The sequence below is a fragment of the Dryobates pubescens genome, chromosome 9, assembly GCF_014839835.1.
Source record: "Dryobates pubescens isolate bDryPub1 chromosome 9, bDryPub1.pri, whole genome shotgun sequence".
Lineage (NCBI taxonomy): Eukaryota > Metazoa > Chordata > Aves > Piciformes > Picidae > Dryobates > Dryobates pubescens.
In genome coordinates this window covers 5431092-5456651 of record NC_071620.1, presented here as the reverse complement: position 1 = coordinate 5456651, position 25560 = coordinate 5431092, and the positions used below count along the sequence as shown (strand labels likewise).

Here is a 25560-nt window from a genome sequence, read left to right as displayed (position 1 = left end):
TCGATGTCCTTCTTAAACTGAGGGCCCCAGAACTGGACACAGGACTCAAGGTGTGGCCTAACCAATGCAGAGTACAGGGGCACAATGACTTCCCTGCTCCTGCTGGCCACAATATTCCTAATGCAGGCCAGGATGCCAATGTACTTCTTGGCCACCTGGGTACACTGCTGGCTCATGTTTAGGTGGCTGTCAACCAGCACCCCCAGGTCCCTCTCTGTTTGGGAGCTTTCCAGCCACTCTGACCCCAGCCTGTAGCTCTGCCTGGGGTTGTTGTGGCCAAAGTGCAGCTCCTGGCACTTGGACTTGTTGAATGCCATCCTGTTGGACTCCGCCCATCTGTCCAGTTGGTGGAGGTCCCTCTTCAGCCCAAGAGCATTCCAAGCCATTCACAACCAATCAATGCATATATATATATATAAAGGCCCAACAACCCCAGAAGAAGTGTTAGGAAATTAAACAATTGCTAGCCATCCTTATTGTATTTATGGCATCAATGTGAGTCAGGGTAATAAACTTACATCATTCAGGAACCTTTCCAGGTTGCAAGTTTCGAACGTCAGGCTTGCGAAAGTATTTGGATCGGTCTCGTTACATATCTGCTGCATTTGTTCAAAGTTATCTTGGGTTACATTGCCTTCTGGCAAGTCAAATGCATTCATCAGAGTAAGAATATTTCTGGGAAAAAATACAAAAAATTAGAATTATTTTAATATTCAATTACTTAGTATTTTTAGAATGTTAGATTAAATTATTAAAGCATCCTCAGGATCCCTTCTCATCATGCAGCAAGTTATTAAGAGCACATTTTCTTCTATAGAGGGACAAAGGAAGCAATGTTTCCCTTGCTCAACACTGGGCTTTGAAATTGGCAAGTCCAGCAATACCCTGCCTGCGTAATTCTTTCCTCTTCCATGGTGAGTCTGGTGCTGTCTTTCAGAGCACAGGTAACAGTTAAATAGATGGGCACCCTAGAGTTGTGCAAAGGTTAGGTGCGCATCTCTTCACTGCAGTCTGGGCATCAGCTCCCAGACTAGGCAGCTTCAGGGACTGTGTCTGCAGTTATGTATCACAGTATCACTAAGGTTGGAAGAGACCTCAAAGATCATTGAGTCCAACCTGTCACCACAGACCTCATGACTAGACCATGGCACCAAGTGCCAAGTCCAATCCCCTCTTGAACACCTCCAGGGATGGTGACTCCACCACCTCCCTGGGCAGCACATTCCAATGATGAACGACTCTCTCAGTGAAGAACTTTCTCCTCACCTTGAGCCTAAACTTCCCCTGGCGCAGCTTGAGTCTGTGTCCCCTATGTTTCATTCACTTCTAGAGCTGATGTGGAGAAACTTGACTGGAAGTCACAGAGTCTGGCAGCCTCAGTTAGAACAGAGTCTGGTTTGCTCTGGTAAATTTAGGTACCTTTGATGAGACAATTAAGCTCCCCAGAAGGCAACCTAAATACAGAGCTGACACAAAGATCAAAGTGTGTAACCCTTATGGCATATGTCAGCTCATCAGGCATCAATTATTGTCAATTCTTCATTTTTAGTGGGTTTTTTCCTTTCTCCCCCAGAGTTTTTATACAATTTTTGAGTGATTATTAGAGCTTCATATAAAGACTTGAAATGGGAAGAATTTAATGAATTCATTTGGATAATTATCCAAAATAGTACACAGGGTCACTATCAGTACTTAAGGTGCCTACACTGTGATCCAGCTATGGTCAGGATTCTGCAGGACTGTGAGAACTGATTGGTCTCAGGGAGCTTTCTTAAAGTGAGCAGTTCTTTCAGTGGTTCATTGAAAGTTATCTCCAAGGCAGAACTTCATAGTTTGGCTGCTGTGGCAGGAGGTCTTTGGAGATTTGGCATCAGACATAGCAGAACAAGCATAGGATCATAGAATCATAGAATCAATAAGGTTGGAGAAGACCTCAAAGATCATCAAGTCCAACTTGTCACCCAACACCTCATGACTACTAAACTATGGCACCAAGTGCCACATCCAATCCCCTCCTGAACACCTCCAGGGATGGTGACTCCACCACCTCCCTGGGCAGCACATTCCAATGCCAAATTACTCTCTCAGTGAAGAACTTTCCCCTCACCTCCAGCCTAAACTTCCCCTGGCACAGCTTGAGACTGTGTCCTCTTGTTTTGCTGCTGGTTGCCTGGGAGAAGAGACCAACCCTCTCCTGGCTACAACCTCCCTTCAGGTAGTTGTAGAGAGCAATAAGGTCTTCCCTGAGCCTCCTCTTCTCCAGGCTAAACAATCCCAGCTCCCTCAGCCTCTCCTCATAGGGCTTGTGCTCAAGGCCTCTCCCCAGCCTCGTTGCCCTTATCTGGACACGTTCAAGTGTTTCAATGTCCTTCTTAAACTGAGGGGCCCAGAACTGGACACAGGACTCAAGGTGTGACCTAACCAATGCAGAGTCCAGGGGCACAATGACTTCCCTGCTCCTGCTGGCCACACTACTCCTAATGCAAGCCAGGATGCCATTGGCCTCAAGAAATAAGGTGGCTCAAATAATTATCATTCCCTATAGGGCTGATACTATATGATTCAGAAATAATAAATCCATTATAATCAGACCAACAGAGCTGCCTCAGCCAAACACATCCCTGTATTTCCTTCACAACCCTCCCCCCCCCCCATAACTTACTTGTCAAAACAGTCATCGTATCTTTCTGTGGCTCTGAAACCAATGATGGAGTATATGACAGTTGCTGCATAGACAGATGTGAAGCCATTGATCACTGATATAATCAAGGCATCTCTCTCACAGTTATTGCTGCAATTCAAAGAGAAAAGAATGAATTTCAGACACTTTCCCAGAATAAGTACTAAAACTGGCTACCATGACTAACAACAAAAAGTAGTCTACAGATGCATAGATACATCACTATGCTCTCTAAGAATATACAAATATGGCTGTTAACGATACATTTAGTGAATTAAAACATGGTGCTTTAAGCAGTTTAATAGCTATGCTCCCCCCCCCTCCCCTCCCCTAGCCAAATAATCACACTCATAAGGAAAAACTGCCTGAGTTGTTTCTGTCTAGCTCATAGAAAGTGAAAAATGAAGTGAAAAAAAGTATGTCTCCTGCTTTCCATCTGTATGTGTAGACACACCTTGGCATAAGCTGTTTCCTAGCTGCTGGGGTCTCCTGCTGCAAGTAGATTAGAGTTGGAATTCATATACATGAGAAGGAAAAAGTGGCCAAATCTTCCACAGAACTTTGATACAGTGAAGTTGCAGTAGCCAAAGACACTTGAAAACAGCTCTGTTTGATTTTTGGACAGAAGGTTGTTCAAGATGTCCTGAAGTTTTGGACCACCTTATTGTGGCCTTCCAGTATCTGAAGGGGGCTACAAGAAAGCTGGGGAGGCACTTTTTAGGGTGTTAGGTAATGATAGGACTGGGGAGAATGGAACAAAACTAGAAATGGGTAAATTCAGATTGGATGTTAGGAAGAAGTTCTTCCCCATGAGGGTGATAAGACACTGGAACAGGTTGCCCAGGGAGGTGGTGGAAGCCTCATCCCTGGAGGTTTTGAAGGCCAGGCTGGATGTGGCTGTGATCAACCTGCTGTAGTGTGAGGTGTTCCTGCCCACGGCAGGGGGTTTGGAACTAGATGATCCTTGAGGTCCCTTCCAACCCTAACAACTCTATGATAAAGTTGGACAGACAAGCTATTGCATCATGAAAGTTAAACTGCTAGAGTAGAGAGTTCTCTGCTGCAGGTGCTTGCCAACATAGCTGTGCTAAGATGAAAAAAATTGCCAACCCAGAAAGATACTTTCATCCGATAGGGAAGATAAGGAATCAATGCTAAATTGGTTAATGGTTTTATGAGAAGGCTGTAAAGCTCTAGGTATTGTTTTTCTCTTGGCCCAGAGAGCACTGTTGAGATTAAGCTGATGTTGTCATATTTCACTTTATGATCTCCTTCAAGACAAGAGGAATAACAAGCCTGTCCAGCCAAGACCTTTGGCACTGCCATCTTTCCTCATTTATAGCACTGCAAACAGGGCTGTAGTGGGCAGAAGGACCTGCACTGAAATGCACATATTCCTGACTCATGTCATTTTTTTCTCTACAACATGAGATTCTCAATGACAGGCTTGATAAAAATATTTATTCTCTTCAAAGTAAAACACTCAAGCTCATCCTGGTTATGAATGAGGCAATCCCTGACGGCCTGGAAACCTCACAGTATTTCCTGAGGTATTTATACTCCCAAACCATCTGGGAGCAGAACTACTCAAACCCAGTCCAGCTGGTGCTGGGCTTCAGCTGACACAATACCACGCTGTAACACTATGGCATTTGCAAGTGTTTTTCTTATATCTCCATGGGAATCACTCCACTTTCTGCACTTTCCTCCTTAAGTCATGAATGATTGAGCATTGAAGAAACATGGCCTGGTGTCACGGTCCTGTGTGCTGGGAAAGGAAGAGGACACTGCTCCTTTTCTTTGGAGCTTTTGGAAAGGTGCAAAACATTCTCAATTGTGGTACAGTGACTTGGACCTGGATTGAGGCTTGTCACCTCACACAGACTTGTAGGGACCAAAACTTCCAGCAGAAGAAGTTTTGAAAAACATCTGAAATCAAGAGTGGTGCCAAGGAATTGCATCAGTGACTCAAATGCCAGCGTGGTGTGGTCAAACCTGAGCCAAAACGGAAACATACAGATGACCAACTCAAATACTAAAAATTTAATTCAAAGACATTTATAAGAAATATTTGATTCAAAGAATGCTACACAGTTTGCCTTTCAAGAGACACTGGTAGGCACCAAGAGGCACTGGTAGTTGCTCCAATATTTGGGGAGGGTTGGTGTAAAATACATCATGTCCTAATTTGCTGACTGGGTCATACCCTGGCTGATAGAATCATAGAATTGTTAGGGTTGGAAGGGACCTCAAGGATCATCTAGTTCCAACACTCCTGCCATGGGCAGGGACACCTCACACTACAGCAGGTTGCTCACAGCCATCCAGCCTGGCCTTAAAAACCTCTAGGGATGAGGCTTCTACCACCTCCCTGGGCAACCTGTTCCAATGTCTCACCACCCTCACGGGGAAGAACTTCCTAGCATCCAATCTGAATTTACCCATTTCTAGTTTTGTTCCATTCCCCCTAGTCCTATCATTACCTGACACCCTGTAAAGTCCCTCTCCAGCTTGCTTGTAGCCCCCAATAAAGTCTTCTTGGAGCCTTCTATTCTCCAGACTGAATAGCCCCAACTCCCTCAGTCTGTCCTCATAGCAGAGGTGCTCCAGCCCTCTGATCATCCTCATGGCCCTTCTCTGGACACCTTCCAGCATCTCCAGATCCTTCTTGTAATAGAGGTTCCACAACTGGCCGCAGTACTCCATCTCTTTTCTAGCCCCATCGCATGTATAAAGGAAGGAACCAAACCTGAATCCCTATTGCAAAACACCTAGGCTTAGCTTCTTACCTCTAAGCAAAAGATTTAAACTCTGGTCTGTAAATTGCTTTGTGTGTATCTCTCTGCTCTGCCAGTGCGGAGACAAAGGCAACGCTGTGCATTGAGCACTCCTACAAGGAAAGCTGCTGCTCCTAAGTTGGTGGTGGGCAGCCAGTCCCCTTCTTTCTAGCCTGCATCACCACATCTTTCTGCAGGAAGCCAACCAACATTGGGGCCTGAAATCTTGACTTGTGGGAGAGCTGGGATCAGTCAGACATGTGCCTTACATGCGGAAGGGATGGCATCCCAGTCCTGAGTCATTACTGTGTAATGGTAAGGCAGAAGTGGGCACACTTCATTTGGAAGAACAAAATATTCATGTAAAATTTGGCTTTTGCCTGGCTACTTACTGAACAGAGTTGTAACTGGAAAACGAAATGAGGCCTCCAAATGCCAAGGAGAAGGAGTAAAACACCTGAGCACCTGCATCCAGCCATGTCACTGGGTTAGCCAGCTCGGTCACCTGAGGCACCAGATATACAGCTTTAAGCATATGCAACATTGATAATTAGACTGAATAGGAGGGATTTCAAATGCAAATTAAACCATGAATATTAACAGAATACAGAATTAACCAGGTTGGAAGAGACCTTCGAGATCATCAAGTCCAACTTATCACCCAACACCATCTAATCAACTAAACCATGGCACCAAGCACCCTATCCAGTCTCTCTTTAAACACCTCCAGTGATGGTGACTCCACCACCTCCCTGGGCAGCACATTCCAATGGCCAATCTCTCTTTCTGTGAAGAACTTCTTCCTAACATCCAGCCTAAACCTCCCCTGCACAGCTTGAGACTGTGTCTTCTTGTTCTGTCACAGGTTGCCTGGGAGAAGAGACCGACCCCCACCTGGCTACAACCTCCCTTCAGGTAGTTGCAGAGCTCACCATTTTTGAAGAATGTTGACAAATATGTAAATATTTTATATGTCTTTTTAAGAAGAAAACCTAGGTGTAGGTTTTCTACACCTATATTGACAATTGATAAACAAATTACTTTCCATAGCTGACAGCTGCCATGCCTCTTTCCAGAAGAGGCATTTATCATCGACCATTAATAATGATTATTTATTCACAGAATCACACACACACACAGAGAATGTTAGAGGTCTTCTCGTGGAAAATGAACCCTCTCTTAATTTTCTTTAAAAGCTCTTTATAGTTAATAGGTATTTTGCCCATATGGCAGTCCTGATTAGGTGGGTTCTGGACCCACCTGGACAATTTGTGCTTTGAAGTCAGACTCAGGGAAAGCAAGCAAGGTCCCTTGCTGCAACCTCATTGCAGTGCTCTGTGATGATCCTCCTAATTTTTTTGATAACATTTTGGTGGTGTGTGGAGAAAAAGGATGTGTATGTGTCTCTTTTACATTCAGTCAAAAGATTCATCTCCCAGAGTCAAAATTTTAAAGGTGTCTGAGAGGCAGCTAGAAAAGCATCAACACAGGGGACTAACTTTCAATTAGTTGTTAGCAATGATCTTGAAGGTCTCTTCCAACCTGGTTTATTCCATTCCATTCCATTCCATTCCATTCCATTCCATTCCATTCCATTCCATTCTATTCTATTCCATTCCATTCCATTCCATTCCATTCCATTCCACAGAGATAACTCCATCATGTTTCACTAAGGCAGGAATCACACAGCGACTTACATTGGGAGTGAAGAGAAACACAATTCCATTTGTTGATCCTTTCAGCGTCAGTCCCCGGATTAGAAAAATGGTAAGCACAACGTATGGGAGGGTTGATGTTACATAAACAGCCTGCACAAGAAGCATGCACACAAAACACTTAAGCAAAGTACAACACTGGAATGGAAACAGCACTGCAAGGAAGAAAAGAGGGGAACAAACAAGGCACTGTGACTAACAATGAAGGCAAGTTTCAAGCAAGTCACATGAATACACTGCAGAAACCTTGATGAGAAGAGCATGTGCATTGCATTTTGACAATAAACATTTATACAGGTATGGTGCTCTATTTAAAAGACAAATTGTCATTGCTTAAATTCAACTCAGATCACTCAACAGCAGCATAAAAACAATGACCTGCATCCTGAGATCAGGTTGACGCTGCCAGTGCAAGGTTTGGCTCTATAGGGCAGCAGAATCTTTATCACTCTTTTAGAGATGATGTTAAGAAAGAAAGAAATCTTTGCATGTATGTTTTGAAGAGAATGGTCACAGCTAAAAGACAGAGTTCCTGTGGAGGGTTGAGAGAGGGCCTAGCTCTCCCTCCCCCACAGAGTAAGAAACCACGGCTAAACTCAGTCGGAGAAAGCAGACTCTATTTACAAGCATGTATAGGAAGCAGATTATATATAACACAATATATACAGGTATTTTACAATGTATATAGAAATATATAGCAAATAAACACAATCAGAAACCAGACCCTCAACAGAGGGGGCTTCCCCCTGTGCCCCCTTCACCCCCCTACCTCCCTTCTTCCCTAAAGAGGATTAGAAAAAAGGGTAGTTAGCAAGGCAGACAGAGGCCTACGTACAAGGAGTTAGTATCCCTTATCTGTTAGTTGGCCAGAAGCAGTCCAGCTGAAAGGGAGAGTGAAGGGAGGAAACTAAACGAAAGTCCCAGCCGCTGCAGGTCTCAAGACCTCACCTCCCCCTTAATTCACCAATGAAATTCATTTGGAATACAGAATATTTATAAACATTTAGCCAGAGTGCCCCTTCCTTAAAGGCACAGCCTCAAACGGTCACAGTTCCTTGATTCTGTATTTAATGTTAATGTTAAAGTGATAACGCCTAAAGAATGTTGTACTAGGATCTATAAGGACATGGAACATGAATTGCTCACAAAAATCTCCACATAAATCAAACCAACTCAACTCCCATTTCGTTCAGCTTCCCTCTTCAAAAAGCAGCGCCAGGGATGGCGCATGAAGTTTTAGACATGCTCTTGCTCAAGAAACAGGCAGTCTGCACGGTGTGGTTAAATGCATAAATGATTACATGCATAAATTAAATACATAAATACAGCACAAAGAATATCATCTTATTAAAACCAAAACAAACAAACAAGCAAAAAAAGAAGGTACCTTTCCAGTTGTTTCAATGCCTCTGATTGTGCACACGTACAGTACACCCCAGGCACATGTTAAGCATAACAGAAGCCACCACTGTATAGAGCCTGAATCGCCAATGGAAGTGGAGGTGTTTAATGTTTCTCTGTAGAAGAAATAATCTACAGGAGAGCTCTTGGCACACTCTTCTATGTAATCTGTAACCACAAAATGGTTTTCATTCTGTAGGTCTTTTATTTATTTGAACAACAAGTAGGAGGTTTAGAATAAACCAAGTTGGAAGAGACATAGAATACATAGAATACATAGAATAAACCAGGTTGGAAGAGACCTTCAAGATCATCGCGTCCAACCCATCAACCAATCCAACACCACCCAAACAACTAACCCATGGCACCAAGCACCCCATCAAGTCTTCTCCTGAAAACCTCCAGTGATGGCGACTCCACCACCTCCCCAGGCAGCCCATTCCAATGTGCAATCACTCTTTCTGTATAGAACTTTTTCCTAACATCTAGCCTGAACCTCCCCTGGCACAGCCTGAGACTGTGTCCTCTTGTTCTGGTACTGGCCACCTGGGAAAAGAGACCAACATCCGTCTGTCTACAACCTCCCTTCAGGTAGTTGTAGAGAGCAGTAAGGTCACCCCTGAGTCTCCTCTTCTCCAGGCTAAGCAACCCCAGCTCCCTCAGCCTCTCCTCGTAGGGCTTATGTTCCAAACCCCTCACCAACTTTGTTGCCCTTTTCTGGACTCGTTCCAGCAAGTCAACATCCCTCCTAAACTGAGGGGCCCAGAACTGGAGCTTCAAGATCATCGTGTCCAACCTATCATCCAACACCACCCAACCAACTAAACCATGCAACCAAGCACCCTGTCGTGTCTCCTCCTGAACACCTAATAATGAATAACAATAATGTTTAACAATAAACACCAGTGTTCTAAATTGCGCTGCCTAATATCAATATTTTTTTGTTGTTGGGAAATTTCAGATTCTTAGAGGCTGATGAGAGGCTTAAAAGATAATCATTTAACGTGGATTTAAATGCAAATTTTGTTGGTGTTTCTAGTGATTCAGTTTGTTGTTTCTGTTGATTAAGCACATCGATAAAATCTTTAAAACAGACAAATATTCTTTTATCTTTATAATACCTTTTTTTTTTTCCCCCTACAAAAATGTGAGGGTTTAAGCTCCTTGCATCAAAGCAAGCATGGAGAGGATTTCACAATTGCATGAAATTTATCTTTTTCTATTATAGAAGAGGCAGGGAGTTGTTTTTCAATGATTGCACACTACCTATCTCTTCTTAAGAAAACAACAACCAACCAAAAAACAAGCAAGCAAACAACTTTGGGCTTTCCACATCCTGAACTTCCTTGTCTGATGGAGTGTGGCCCGCATTTTCCTGCAGCCAGGCAGCTCTTCCCCTCCCACACCTCCTTCAGACCAGCAACACTTTGTTTTTCTCTTTTATGGGGCATTGTTCAAGGTCTTGTCAGCTCAAGTTGGATCCTCAGCTCTCTGCAGTGTGCTGACCTCTGCCTTCTGCCCTCTCTTGGCCTTATATGAGGCTATATATAATTATTCTGGGAGGAGAGGAGCAAAGGTCTCTGAAGGACTGACCCACCCAGGAAAACCCTGCTTCATGGAGGGCTAACTACAGAAAACAAAGCTGCTGCTGCCAAGCAGTCTTCAAGGAGCTATAGACTATTGTCATACTGACAAATGCAGGTGTTTCACATGGAATATGCTTTTTTTTCCTTTCCTTTTTCTTTTTCCTTGTTTTGTTTCCCTCCAATATGCTAACAGAGATCTATGGGGGTTGGAACCAGATGATTCTTGAGGTCACTTCCAACCCTAAGAATTCTATGCTTCTATGATGAGATGGACAGAACACATTGTCTGAATCTGGAAAATATCAGTGTTTATGCCAGACTTGCACCTGGTGAATATTCTGTATGTGAACACATCTGTCAAAATCAGTCCTGAAGTTTCATGTAAAAAGTCAACATTTGTCCCCAAGGTTACTCACTGATCACCCTATGGTGCGATTTTTGACAAAACACAAGTATCACAGGATCACAGAATCATCAAGGTTGGAAGAGACCTCAAAGATCATCGAATCCACCCTATCATCCAAGACCTCACGACTAGACCATGGCACCAAGTGCCACGTCCAATCCCCTCTTGAACACCTCCAGGGACAGTGACTCCACCACTTCCCTGGCCAGCACATTCCAATGGTGAACGACTTGCTCGGTGAAGAACTTTCTCCTCACCTCGAGCCTAAACTTCCCCTGCTGCAGCTTGAGACTGTGTCCCCTTGTTCTGGGGCTGGTTGCCTGAGAGAAGAGACCAACCCTCTCCTGGCTACAATCCCCCTTCAGGTAGTTGTAGACAGCAATAAGGTCACCCCTGAGCCTCCTCTTCTCCAGGCTAAACAATCCCAGCTCCCTCAGCCTCTCCTCATAGGGCTGTGCTCAAGGTCTCTCCCCAGCCTCATTGCCCTTCTCTGGACACATTCAAGTGTCTTGATGTCCTTCCTAAACTGAGGGGCCCAGAGCTGGACACAGAACTCAAAGTGTGGCCTAACCAATGCAGAGTCCAGGGGCACAATGACTTCCCTGCTCCTGCTGGCCACACTATTCTTGATGCAGGCCAGGATGCCATTGGCCTTCTTGGCCACCTGGGCACACTGCTGGCTCATGTTTAGGCAGCTGTCAATCAGCACCCCCAGGTCCCTTTCTGTTTGGGAGCTCTCCAGCCACTCCGACCCCAGCCTGTAGCTCTGCATGGGGTTGTTGTAGCCAAAGTGCAGCACCCAGCACTTGGATTTGTTGAATGCCATCATGTTGGACTTGTTAAATGCCATGCCATTAGACTCTGCCCATCTGTCCAGTCGGTCGAGGTCCCTCTGCAGAGCCCTTCTGTCCTGTAACTGATCAACAACTGCTCCCAACTTGGTGTCATCTGCAAATTTGCTGATGACCAACTCAATCCCCTCTTCCAGATCATCAATGAAGATATCAAAGAGTATTAACAGAACACAACATTCCCAAGAGGACTGGCATGCCTTACTGTTGTCTTAGACAGAGAGGCCCACTTGGGCTAATGGCTAGAAGTGGAAAAATGTGCTTCACCACAAAACACAGTTTTTCATGAAATATACCTGTTCTGTTGTCATTGAGAGGACAGCTACTCCAAGGCAGGGGCTCTTGGAAGGAGTTGAAGAAATACCACATTACCCAGGCAATAATAGTATTGTAATATAAACCCACCAGGAAGGATACACACATTGCTGCTATGCCTGGAAAAAAATAATCAGAAGACAGTGTACATTTTGGTAGTCTGTAGGATACATGAAAATGAATGATATGAGCCTTAACCTTTATCTACTCTCCTCATCACCCTAATTCCATGGTTCACAGCCTTTCCTGATCCTCTCTTTGTTTTGGATGTAGGTTTAATCACTGTGAATTTGTTACCTGAAGTTCTGACAGGTGAGTCCTGCATAGGTGTACAGCCTCAAAATACTCTGGGACTGAAGCTGACACTTACTTAGGAGTCATAGTTATGACTGGACTGACTTCATACAGATGCTACACAACCTTGTTCACAGCCTTTTCTGATGATAGATATGTAAGGAGTTTGGGATGCTAGGTACATGTAACTCTCAATTCACTTGGGATTTTGCCTTAATTTCCCTTCCACAATGTCACTGCAGAGATCAGCAGATGTGTTTTGCTAATCTCTGTGGTATAGGATGGATAGGGGCCAGGAGGCACAGCCTGCGAAAAGGTTCAGGATTCAAGCTGGTATCTCTCCTTTTCCACTTGCTCCCAAGCAATCAACCTCTGGTGGTTTCCCTGGCACCAGTAAACACTAATGAGTAGCTTCTGAGGGTTCTCACATTCTGAAGAAGTTTGAGAAATCCCAGATGCAATGGTTTTCAGTGGTGCCTAGTAACAGGACAAGAGGTAATGGGCACAAACTTGAACATAAGAAGTTCCATCTAAACATGAGGAGGAACTTCTTTACTTTGAGGGTGGCAGAGCACTGGAACAGGCTGCCCAGAGAGGTGGTGGAGTCTCCATCTCTGGAGTCATTCAAAACCTGTCTGGACACCATCCTGTGCAACTTGCTCTATATGAATCTGCTCAGGCAGCGGGGATAGGAGTAGATGATCTCCAGATGTCCTCTCCAAACCCTATCATTCTGTGACAAAAAAAAATCTGTGGTAACTGATTTATAGACACAGTAGATGACAACAGTCTTGATGGGTGGTGTTTCTTCCCTTTCAAGTATTACAATCAAGGAATAGTTGAGGTGGGTAGGGCACTATGGAAGTTTTTTGCTCCAAACCCTTGGTCAGGCACTGCCATCATCAGCCAGTTGCCCAGGATCATGTCTTGTCAGATTCTGAATATCTTTTAAGTATGGACACTCCACAGCCTGTATGGGTAACCTGTGCTTGGTGCTTGGTCATCCTCCCAAGTGTTTCCTGATGTGCAGGTGACACCTCCTATACTGCCTGTGTAATGATGCAGCTACGAAGTTTCTAATGCTGGGTGCATCATGGTACTTTTACTACACTGACAAATAGAGTGCTTGCATACTCAGAGGTCTAATATAGATGTGAAGTATTCTCTGATAAAAAAACCCTGTTTCTATGGCTTTTAGCATGGTACCTCTCTCAGTTGTAAGAAAGTGATATATGGAGCTGAAGTCTGGTAGACCAGCTTAGGGAAACATTCAGCTGGCTTATCTGCAGAACAGATACAGAACAAGTTTTTGGCACATTTAAATGTTCATCTTTATGGTCAAACCAGCCAACATTAACAATACAGAAAATATCTATGAAGCTCTATGTTTCAAATTAGAGAAAGGTTTTAACCAGACACATAGTCCCTGGGCACGTGGACCCAAAACTGTTGTAGTGCCTTATCAAGATTAGTGCAACCCAACAATTGAGAGTTAGTGAGAAGGGAAAGGGAATAGACCCTGGAATCTCTGTGACACATCAGAACAAGATCTTGAAGATCTGCTCTTAATATTGTCAGTTCAGAGATTTGTGCTTTCTTGGGTAGCTTTTTATATCTTCTTTGGACTTACCAACCCCTTTCAAGGTAGGGTGGATAGAGCTCCAGACACCCACACTGCCTTTCCTCAGCCTTTGCCCGATGGCAAACTCAAGATGAAGCAGGGGGATACCCTCCAGGACTAGCAAAATCAAGAAAGGGATCATGAAGGCTCCTGAAAATGATAAAGGACAGAAAAATATTTCTCATCAGTGAAGTACTACAATAAAGCACAAACTTCAGTTTTGAGGGCTTTTGAAAGAGCAAGGAATTGCAAGCACATTTGTGGAAACCCTTCTCCAGTTCCTGAAGTTCTAGATCCTCCTGTTCCTTTTTCCTGGTTGCCCAAGCAGGGGACCTCATCATGCGAGTGGTTTCAAGTTCTTATTCTTTCCATGTGACAAACATAAACACAAATTATGTACTCCCAAGGTTAAACTTAGAAGAAGCCACCTCTGGATTGCAAGTGGAGGAAAGATAGTTACCTTCTTGGAATGAATTTCTTTTTGTCCACAAAAGATTGTGGATTTTGGAATAGAATAGAATAGAATAGAATAGAATAGAATAGAATAGAATAGAATAGAATAGAACAGAACAGAAAATAGAATAGAATAGAATAGAATGGAATGGAACGGAATGGAATGGAATGGAATGGAATAGAATAGACCAGGTTGGAAGAGACCTTCAAGACCATTGCATCCAACCCATCAACCAATCCAACCCACCTAATCAACTAAACCATGGCACCAAGCACCCTATCAAGTCTCCTCCTGAACACCTCCAATGATGGTGACTCCACCACCTCCCTGGGCAGCCCATTCCAATGGGCAATCACTCTCTCTGTATAGAACTTCTTCCTAACATCCAGCCTAAACCTCCCCAGGTGCAGCCTGAGACTGTGTCCTCCTGTTCTGGTGTTGGTTGCCTGGGAGAAGAGACCAACCTCTGCCTGTCTACAACCTCCCTTCAGGTAGTTGTAGAGAGCAATAAGGTCACCCCTGAGTCTCCTTTTCTCCAGGCTAAGCAACCCCAGGTCCCTCAGTCTCTCCTCACAGGGCTGTGTTCCAAGCCCTTCACCAACTTCATTGCCCATCTCTGGACTCCTTCCAGCAAGTCAACATCCTTGACAATTACATGAAGCAGCTGAATGAGCCAAGCAAGATCCCTAGAAACATTAGGCAGGACCCTATTAAATAAAATAACCAATAACTTCCCAGGAACATCGGAGTAGAAGACATCTGAAGTTCAGGGCTCAAATGTTTTCAGTTGTGACAAACATGGTTAGCACAGGACATTTTGGCTTTTAATTCTTTTTTCCTGAGTAAAGTGTACCTCTAACATGGAGAAAAAACCAAAACTCTCCAGTAGGATACCAAAACACAGAGACAGATGCTTGAAAATTGCATTAGAATTATGGTTATCTATCATTACAAAAAGTCTTTACCTTTGTCATCATGGGGAGTGAAGTATATAAGTACATGAAAAAAACATAAAGATAACAGTTATATGAACAGTTCAGGTTTGAGTATTTGCTGACTTCTTCCTCATGTATGCAATGAAAATTAAGATAAAAGTGAAAGAGGAAATTGGAAGAATGGAAACTATAGTTTTGAATCCCAGACAGTTGAATGCCTTTAGGAAGAGCTGAACTGCTGCATTTCTGCTCAAGGGCCTGACCAGTGCTGAGTACAGAGCAGAATGACCTCCCTGCTCCTGCTGGCCACGCTATTTCTGATGCAGGCCAGGATGCCATTGGCCTTCTTGGCCACCTGGGCACAGTGCTGGCTCTTGTTTAGCCTACTATCAACCAGTACCCCCAGGTCCCTTTCTGCCTGGTCACTCTCCAGCCACTCTGTCCCCAGCCTGTAACACTGCATGGGGTTGCCGTGGCCAATGTGCAGAACCCAGCACTTAGATGTGGAATTTAAGAAATGCCAGTTACTCATCTGTCTTTCATGGACATTTTAAAGATTTACTAATCAAAGGCAGTAGTTTTGGATACAGAAACTGCTATTCAAAATGCTGACCATCATGTTGAATGACTACTCACTGATGCACCAGAAAACATATTTTTTGGTTAAAGCCAATTGCCAAGGTAGCTGTATAGACCTTGTATTCTCAGACTTCAGCAAAGCCTGTGTTGTGGTTTGAGGCTGGGTGCCTTTAAGGCTGAACATGCTTTTAGGCTGAACATGAGCCTGCAGAGTGCCCAGGCAGCTAAGAGGGCCAATGGCATCCTGGCCTGCATCAGGAACAGTGTGGCCAGCAGGAGCAGGGAGGTCATTGTGCCCCTGTACACTGCACTGGACAGGCCACACCTCGAGTACTGTGTCCAGTTCTGGGCCCCTCAGTTTAGGAAGGATGCTGACTTGCTGGCATGTGTCCAGAGAAGGGCAACGAAGTTGGTGCAACCAGCACCAGAACAAGAAGACACAGTCTCAGGCTGCACCAGGGGAGGTTTAGGCTGGAGGTTAGGAGGAAGTTTTACACAGAGAGAGTGATTGCCCATTGGAGTGGGCTGCCCGGGGAGGTGGTGGAGTCACCATCATTGGAGGTGTTCACGAGGAGACTTGATAGGGTGCTTGGTGCCATGGTTTAGTTGATTAGGTGGTGCTGAATGATGGGTTGGACTTGATGATCTTGAAGGTCTCTTCCAACCTGGTCTATTCTATTCTATTCTATTCTATTCTATTCTATTCTATTCTATTCTATTCCATTCCATTCCATTCCATTCCATTCCATTCCATTCCATTCCATTCCATTCCATTCTAAGAAACCTTAGAGAGGACCCCCAGGTGGTCCAGAGGGTGCAGGAGGTGGACGGGAAAGTGTAATTTTTGTTATTTCATTCCCAGAATGCCTGCATCTCTATAAAACTGGCTGCAGAGTCAGGCTTTGGCCCTTTTCTCCCTCCCTCTCTGCTCCCTGGAGGATGCTCAGTCTGTTATCTCTTTGTTAGGGGGTGAGGCTTGGTTCAGCCTTGGCAATGCTGGGGCCTGGATATCCCAAGCCAAATTTTAGCTGTGTCATGGGTAATGGGCGATGCAGAGAGGCGTGGTAATGGTGGCAGCATTTCAGGCCTGGAGTTGGTTTAGCCAACATGGATTTACCAAGGGGAGATCCTGCCTGAACTAATCTGATAACTTTCTATGAAACCATGACCAAATGGGTACATGAGGGAAGAGCAGTGGATGTCTCATACCCTGACTTCAGAAAGGCTTTTGATGCTGTTTCACATAACATCCTCATAGGAAAGCTCAGAAAATGTGGCATAGATGGTTGGTCCATGAGGTGCATTGCAAACTGTCTCAGCAACAGAGCTCAGAGGGTTGTGATCAGTGGCACAGAGCCAACTTGGAGGCCTGTGGCCAGTGGTGGTCCCCATGGATCAGCACTGGGTCAAGTTTTGTTCAGTGTCTTTATCAACGACCTGGCTAAGGCAATTGAGAGTACCCTCAGCAAGTTCCCTGATGATACAAAACTGGGGGGGTAGCTAACACCTGTCAGGCTGTGTTGCCATCCAATGAGATCTGGACAGGCTGAGTGCTGGGTGAAGGCAAACCTTATCAAGTTCAATAAGGACAAGTGCAGAGTCCTGCACCTTGGGAGGAACAACAGCAGGCACCAGTACAGATTAGGTATTGCGCTGCTGGAAAGCAGCTCCACAGAGAAAGACCTTGGAGCGCCGGTGGACAGCATGGGACAGCAATGTGACCTTGTGGCTAAAAGGGCCAAGGGGATCCTGGGGTGCATCAAGAAAAGTGTGGCCAGCAGGTCTGGGGAAGTTACTCTACCTCTCTACTCTGCCCTGGTGAGACCATACCTGTAATACTGCATCCAGTTTTGGGCTCCACAATTCAAGAAAGACAGAGACCTGCTGTGTATAAATATCTGGGGGGTGGGTGTCAAGTGGAGGGGGCCAATCACTTTTTGGTGGTACACAGTAATAAGACAAGAAACAATGGATACAAACTTGAACATAGCAGATTTCACCTCAACATGAGGAGAAACTTCTTTCCAGTGAGAGTGACAGAGCACTGGAACAGGCTGCCCAGGGAGGCTGTGGAGTCTCCTTCTCTGGAGACTTTTAAAGCCAACCTGGATGTGTTCCTGTGTAGACTACCCTAAGTGATCCTGCTATATCAGGGGGGTTGGACTGGATGATCTGGTCTGTGGTGACAGGTTGGACTTGATGATCTTTGAGGTCTCTTCCAACCTTGGTGATTCTGTGATTCTGTGATATCTTGAGGTCCCTTCCAACCTCTAGTGTACTGTGATACTGTGAAATGGAGCTGCAAACAGACAGAAACAAGTCCTGTACTTCGACCCCATGGCAGGATGGCACACTCTGTTCAGGAGTTCTTGTCTTACTTTAGAGCAAGACAGATTGCTCTTTTACCTCTTCCAAAAGGGGCAAAAGAAAAACAGTCACAGGAGCGATTGGATAGGAAAGTTTAAATAGAAATGCTATTCACAACTGAAACCTACCATGCAAAGCAGTGCAAAACATGTAAAATGCACAAAATCCACAGTCTGGGCTTAACACGGAAGCACATTAACCCAAAGCTTCACACATACCTCCCTTTAAACCAGGCCAACAAACCCAAGCCTTCATGCCCTTCTCCCACTCCACCTCTCATACCACACTATTATGACACAGCAAAAATTCAGCTGTGAAGCTCCAGGACCCAATTAGGCTGGTCCAGGACAGGTGCCAAGGCTAATGCCAGGCCTCCCCTGCAAGAGATTACAGCCTGTGCATCTTCCTGGAAGGAAAGAGGGGGGGAATAGGGAAGAAAACTGATTCTGCAGCCAGTTTGATAAGGATGCAGGACATATGGGAATGAAATACGCTTCCTGATCCACCTCCTGGACACTTTGGACCTCCTGGAGGTCTGCAACTTTGTGGTTTCTTAAAGGCACTCCACAGCTCTCATAAAGATAAGATTAGATAAGCACAAGATAAGTGTGTTTATATCAGCAATTTTTAGTTGCAGAGCATTCTATTTTAAGCTCAAGACACTTCCTAAGAGTCTGAAACCTGACTCTACAACATTTGTATGGCTTCTCTATCTGTATCTTATCTTGTTACCTCCCCTTTTGGATGCTGGATAGGTCTCTTGCTGTACTGTAATCTCATTTCTCTCTTGTATAGCCCTTCTTCAGCAATGGTAGTAATTATCACAGTATCACAGTATGACAGTAACTAAGGTTGGAAGAGACTCCAAGGATCATCAAGTCCAACCTGTTCCAACAGACCTCACAACTAGACCAGGGCACCAAGTGCCATGTCCAATCTCCCCTTGAACACCTCCAGGGACGGCGACTCCACCACCTCCCTGGGCAGCCCATTCCAATGACAAATGACTCGCTCAGTGAAGAACTTTTTCCTCACCTCGAGTCTAAACCTCCCCTGGCGCAGCTTGAGACTGTGTCCCCTAATTAAGTCCAAAAGATGGATCTGTACAGCTACATTATCCAAATACCTCACATTTCCACTCAGGATAAGTCCTTGTCATCCTGAAAGTCACCTTGTAATGATTTTTAGATCACCTCTTGAAACTTAAGAATGGACTGGCAGTTCTGCACAGGTGCATTGCTTAGCCATCTTTGTCCCTAACATGGCAGTTTGGGGATTTTTTTGTGGTTGGTTGGTTGGTTTGATTTGGTTTGGTTTGGTTTTGTGGTTTCTTTTTTGTTGTTATTTGTTGTTTGTTTGTTTTTTTTCACCAGGTCATAGTAAGATTGTTTGAGGACTTGATTAGAAATTCTTCCAGCAGTCAAAGATCTTGTTGCATAAGGAAGTGCACTTGTTTCTTATCACACTTATCAAGAAAACATTTATTTTTAGTAGTTACAAGCTCTGTTATCAGAAGAGGGAGAAGGTCAGGCTGATTGCTATGAATCATTACGGGAATTTCCTTTGGAATGCATTTAAAGGTATTCTCAGCTTTTCACTGTCAATAGAAAGCAGGCTGATTAATTTTTTGGTTTGGACTTCATTTTCCTGATACTCAAGACAATCTTGCAAGACAGATCTAGCAGTCTGGGTAGCAATCATGCCTCACCCTCCAAGACAGAGATTCAGCAACAGCACAGTCCCCACATCATAACTCTCCCTGCAGAGAGTTGCTGCAAGATTCTCAGAATCTGCTGCAAGATTCTCAGAACTTGCTGCAAGATTCTCAGAACTGAACTAACTTCTGTAGTGAGCATGCCACAAGTGCTCTGTCAACTCTAGGGGATTTGCCAAGGTCTCTAGATGCTTACTGAGGTATCTTTGTTAAGCTATAAAAGAAGTCTTTTTTAAGCACGACTCATCTTTGACAGAGCAGTCAGATAACAGAGATTCCATGACCTTCCTTACGCTGCCACAAAAAGGGCAGAGGACGCCCTTTGTAGAGCCACCTATCACCTGAAACAGGTGTGCTGCCCATCCGTGTTCTCAGAGCTCCACAGCTTCCTCACTACCTTGGAATCACTTGAAAATAAATTTCACACCTGGAGAAGGCGGGTTTCCCTCCACCCCTTCTGCTACCACAGCTATGAAATGAATGGTATGTGCATTTGCTGCAGTTCAGAGTCTATATCCTTGTGCAAACAGATACAACTAAAACACCTCTGACTTGAACAGGAACTATGTATAGTATGATATCTCTGATGAATTAAAAATGTAAGCTGTGCCATGTCAGAACTGGAAAACTAAGTAAACCTACCTATATTTAGTGGTAGACATATCCCTATATTTTCAAGAGAAATAAAATGATAGTTCTCAATTATGTATGCCACTTTTTTCCCCTCTTTCTCAGGTTCTTTTCTTTCCAGGGTTCAGTTCTGATAACCAGCTCAGAAATCTACCTCTGCTGTATTTCCATTTCTCTCAATTTCTCCCCAGCCTTTCTGAAAAAGTTTTAATGGGGGAGGGGGTGGGGAAGTGAAAAAAAAGTGATAATAACTCTACAAAGTTGTTATATGGAGCATGTTGATGGGTTGGACGCGATGATCTTGAAGGTCTCTTCCAACCTGGTTTATTCTATGCATGTATATGTATTAAAGAAAAAAATATAACATCAATGCTTTTTTAAGCTGTCACATGTTATGAACCTAACAAATAAACCAATAATCTGAAAATAAATGTTGTAGAGATGTGTACAAACAGTGAGTAATCTTCCAGTCTGAAATCCATACAGGTGAGAGATTGAATTCTCATCCTGTTTCAGCACTGTATTTCAGAACACATAATTGGTTTGAACATCTGAATAGAATAGAATAGAATAGAATAGAATAGAATAGAACAGAACAGAACAGAATTAACCAGGTTGGAAGAGACCTTCAAGATCATCAAATCCAACCCATCATCCAACACTATCTAATCAACTAAATCATGGCAACAAGCACCCCATCGAATCTCTTCCTAAACACCTCCAGTGATGACGACTCCACCACCTCCCTGGGCAGCCCATTCCAATGGGCAGTCTCTCTCTCTGTGAAGAATTTCTTCCTACCATCCAGCCTAAACCTCCCCTGGTGCAGCTTGAGACTGTGTCCTCTTGTTCTGGGGCTGGTTGCCTGTGAGAAGAGACCAACTCCCACCCATCCACAACCTCCCTTCAGGTAGTTGTAGACAGCAATAAGGTCTCCCCTGAGCCTCCTCTTCTCCAGGCTAAGCAACCCCCGCTCCCTGAGCCTCTCCTCATAGAGCTACCAATCTCTCTTTACTCTAAGAGTTTCTATTGAAAAAAATAATTGTCAAATTGAAAAAGTACTATTGCTTTCACATAATTCCCCATAAACTTCAGCTGGGGATGTTTTTCCATACTATCAAATTTTCAGAGCTCAACAGTAATGAGGGCACCATTCTCAGCTAGGAAGTGCTGATGTCATCACTGTCACTTCATTCACTGTGCGTACCCAGTGGCAAGGTTTACTGTGACCTGTAGTCTTAAAGACATTTCTTTTTTTTAATCAATGGTTTAAACATTAAATATACATCCTCCTTTTTTTTTTTTTTTTATTACACTCATCAGGGATGAAACAAAAATGTTTAACAGTGGGTTAAATGACATGTTGCCCAATAAAGATCAAACAAAAGCTGTGTACGATGCCAGAGAGAGCTATCAAATGAAAGGAAGTTTCAATCTCATTAGGCTGGTGAAAGGCAAACACCATAGCTTTTTACATTGTATAGATATATTGAAATCCAGTTGTCCTGTGGTAATGGTGTATTTTACATCTTTTAAGACATGAAAAAGATAAAAGGTGCTTTACCAAATGTGACTGGGGTAAATATTCCATTTTAAAAAACCCACAAACTTGGAATCTCTGAAAACAAAGGTAAGGAAATTATGTAAGCATTCCTTTTGTATACAGTGTTAAAACACTAGTATACAAACACTAGTTTTAACACTGCAGGGTTAAAACACTATTACAGTATTGTGTTTAGGAAGAAGCAGCCCTCAAATCATTCTAGATTTACATTCAAACACATGCAAATAAGAGTTATCTATAAACTCAGCACTCCAAACTGCTGCTGCTACAGTCAACTTGCAGAGAATAAAACAATCCATCTTCTCTGAAGTCAGAATATAAGGGGTAAATTTTACACCTCTCTATGGTTCATTTATGCATCACAAAGGACATAAGATGTATAAACACAAAGTAGATGGACATCCAGCCTCATTTGTAAGTGTCACTGCTGAAGTACTGCACCTTTGCTGCCTCACCCATGCTAAATGACTCCAAACATTCATATCCATATAACTCATATTTCAAAACCAAAGAAGGCAGCAAACACAACCCTCAGAAACTAGAAACTCTTTTTGTGAGGTAATGTGTGCAACCTTGACTCTGCATGCACTTTTTGGTCTCTTCTCCCAGGCAACCAGTACCAGAACAAGAGGACACAGTCTCAGGCTGCGTCAGGGGAGGTTTAGGCTGGAGGTTAGGAGAAAGTTTTACACAGAGAGAGTGATTGCCCATTGGAATGGGCTGCCCAGGGAGGTGGTGGGGTCGCCATCACTGGAGGTGTTCAGGGAAAGGCTTGACAGGATGCTTGGTTCCATGGTTTAGTTGATTAGGTGATGTTGGATGATAGGTTGGACACGATGATCTTGAAGGTCTCTTCCAACTTGGTCTATTCTATTCTATTCTATTCTATTCTATTCTATTCTATTCTATCCTATCCTAACCTATCCTATCCTATCCTATCCTATCCTATCCTATCCTATCCTATCCTATCCTATCCTATCCTATCCTATCCTACTCTATTCTATTCTATTGTAATTTATGAGAAAGTCTCTAATTGTGGGATCACATAGAACTTTTTCCCATCCTCTGTAGATACGTACTCTATGATAAATAGCTGCATTTTTTCCTATCTTCTAATGCACAGCCAATAATACACCATCAGATCCAAAGTGAGCTTTAGGACTCTCTAAAATAATCATGCCAGAAATAAACTGAGGAGCAGCATGATCCCCATCTCCAGTGTAAGACAGCAGCAGCAGGGATTTCTGCTGCTCTGCATCCAAGATCAGGTGAAGCAATATCTTGAAGACATGAAGTTGGAATCCAAACACCATCCACAGCAAAGGCACTGGAAAGGCTATGGGATGGAGCTTCCTTAGTGCATTCATGAGTGTGATGCATGCTTTCTTTGTGTTAGTTAACTTGAAAGAAGACTGCAGTTCTCTCCTAATCTTCTACAGAGGCACTTTTTTTCTTTCTAATTGAAGGGAGAAGTTGGAGAACACGTGCTGTAATGAAGGGATGGCAGTGGTGGTAGGAGTCAGATTTAGACCTGCCAGAAGAGGCTGAGGTGCACCATGTAGCAGGGAAGAAGGAAGGATTGCACAACAGCTCTCCACTCTCACGTGTGTTGAAGTTAAGGAGTCCTTTCTAGGAATCCATAGGAAAGCACTGATGCTCATAATTACCTATTGGTATGAGTCACAGCATTTGGTGTTAAGCAGAACTGATAGAGAAAGCAGCAAGTCTAGCGACAGGGACACATACCTATGCTGTAGCCCTATGCCCAGAGCCAGCTACATGATTTCCTTGCTATGTGCTGCCTTTCAACTTCCACCTCAAATATGAGTGAGAAAGTCCTAGGAAAGCAAGAACTTGTGGATAACTGTTGTTAGTGATACTGAGCAAGGACAAGCCACAGAATTACAAGAAAGAAAAATAATTGATGCAAAGGATAAACTAAAACACAGCACTGACAGACACACAGAAGCAATTCATAAACCTTCACTGACATCATTCAGAAAATCAGCCCTGGGAAACGGGTCATGCCCACTTTCTGAGATCCAGCAGAAGAACCTGAGAAGCCAGAATACCATGAATATTGGAGATATCCACCCACTTTATCAAATTAAAATTGTCACACATGGAAAGGAGGTTTTGGGGCGTGTGTTGGCTGTGACACAAATAACCTTCAGTTTGCACTGCACTTGCACATCAGCCCATGTTAGAAAACTCTTAATGTTAAAAGCATCTCTTCTGACAACTGGGTCATCTGTTTGCACCAGCAACTCCCCATACAGCCCTCCTTGATCCCTACTCTAACTCAGAAGAGCAATTTTTAAACATCTCATTGCATATATTTAATGAAAATTACCCTGAAATATCATTCTTTCAGACAAAAAAATTACATTCAGGGTTAAACATCACAAAGGAATAAACACTTTTTACAGATGAATCAGAGTGAAATGCAGTTAATAACTTGAGAGTAGGCAGAAAACTGTCAGAAAATGAGACATTTCTGTTGCCATATGATATTGGAGCAATGGTTCAGCTCAAGATCATTCCTAAAAACAAACAACAAAACAGTGAAACAAAAATTTTTCCATGATCATTCAATCCTAACCCGAACCCTAAGGAGGAACAGTAAATTATATAGCCTACATTTGAATTTAAAATTAGTTAATAACACTAACTGCTGAAAACATAATCTTATCTTTAACTACTTCCATTCTGTTACTCCTGTCATTAATTAAACACACACTAATGCTACAGCTGATGCACATGAGCCTAAAACCAATGAAAATGCTGTTATGAAAAGATGATCTGGGATCATGATCAGGGCTACACTCCCATGTTTTAATATTTCAAAATACACATTATATATGTGCATGCATGCAAAATAACAGTCCTGTGCCCTGAAATAAAAGCAGTCCCTTCCTTTTCTTCCATCACTAACATGACTTCAGTGGGTGTTGACAACCCCCTCTATAATAACTTTCTCCTTTAGACTGTATTCTAGAGAGGAACATCGCTGTTCTTACAGGTTCTGATCAGTTCTAGATATACTCCATTACTTGTTTCCCAAAAGAGAGATTAAATCTAGCCAGAGTTATGACCAAAGTTAAGTTATTCAAGATATATTAGAGACATACCTCCTCCGTGGCTCTGACAGAGATATGGGAAACGCCACACATTTCCTAAGCCCACACAAAACCCGACGCATGTCAGCATATACTGAGCCTTGTTATCCCATTTTGGTCTGGAGTCTGCCTCTTCTTTCTCAAGGACCTCAAGTTCTTCATGGGAAGGTATCCTGTCCTCCAGGCCAGGATTGGGCAACTGTAGCTTCACCATAGTTTAAATTTCCTGGCTGGAAACTCTGCCCCAGTGAGGAGGTAACGAGACAGGCAGCTAGCTAGAAATCTGTGCAAAAAGAGAACATCTATTTGCTGTCTTCAGCTATATATAGCAAACCTTTGGCACCAAACGAGAAAGTGCAGGCTTCTGGTAAAAAGAAGCGTCAGCAAATCATTCAATCAACCAAGTCAGCTCTGACACTTATTAATGCTTTATCTGCCAAGGTTTTATGGAACAGTCAGTTCATCTAGCAGAACACATTGATTTCAGCTAATGTAATTCAGGAGATAATTTGGCTGTAAACTATAATCGCCTATAAGGTTATGAAACACCCC

General features: G+C 43.5%; 1 protein-coding gene across 1 annotated transcript in view; it reads right to left on the bottom strand.

Annotated features, from left to right (window-relative positions):
• SLC6A19 (solute carrier family 6 member 19) overlaps positions 1-25222 on the bottom strand; it is a 32550-nt gene extending 7328 nt beyond the window's left edge. Inside the window, exons 1-8 of the mRNA XM_009899578.2 lie at positions 25021-25222; positions 13656-13796; positions 11713-11850; positions 8560-8741; positions 7155-7265; positions 5850-5962; positions 2663-2791; positions 519-675 (exon numbers count right to left, since the gene is read on the bottom strand). Coding sequence (XP_009897880.2) covers positions 519-675; positions 2663-2791; positions 5850-5962; positions 7155-7265; positions 8560-8741; positions 11713-11850; positions 13656-13796; positions 25021-25222 — 1173 coding nt within the window. The remainder of the gene's footprint in view (positions 1-518; positions 676-2662; positions 2792-5849; positions 5963-7154; positions 7266-8559; positions 8742-11712; positions 11851-13655; positions 13797-25020) is intronic.
• Positions 25223-25560: the final 338 nt, after the last annotated feature.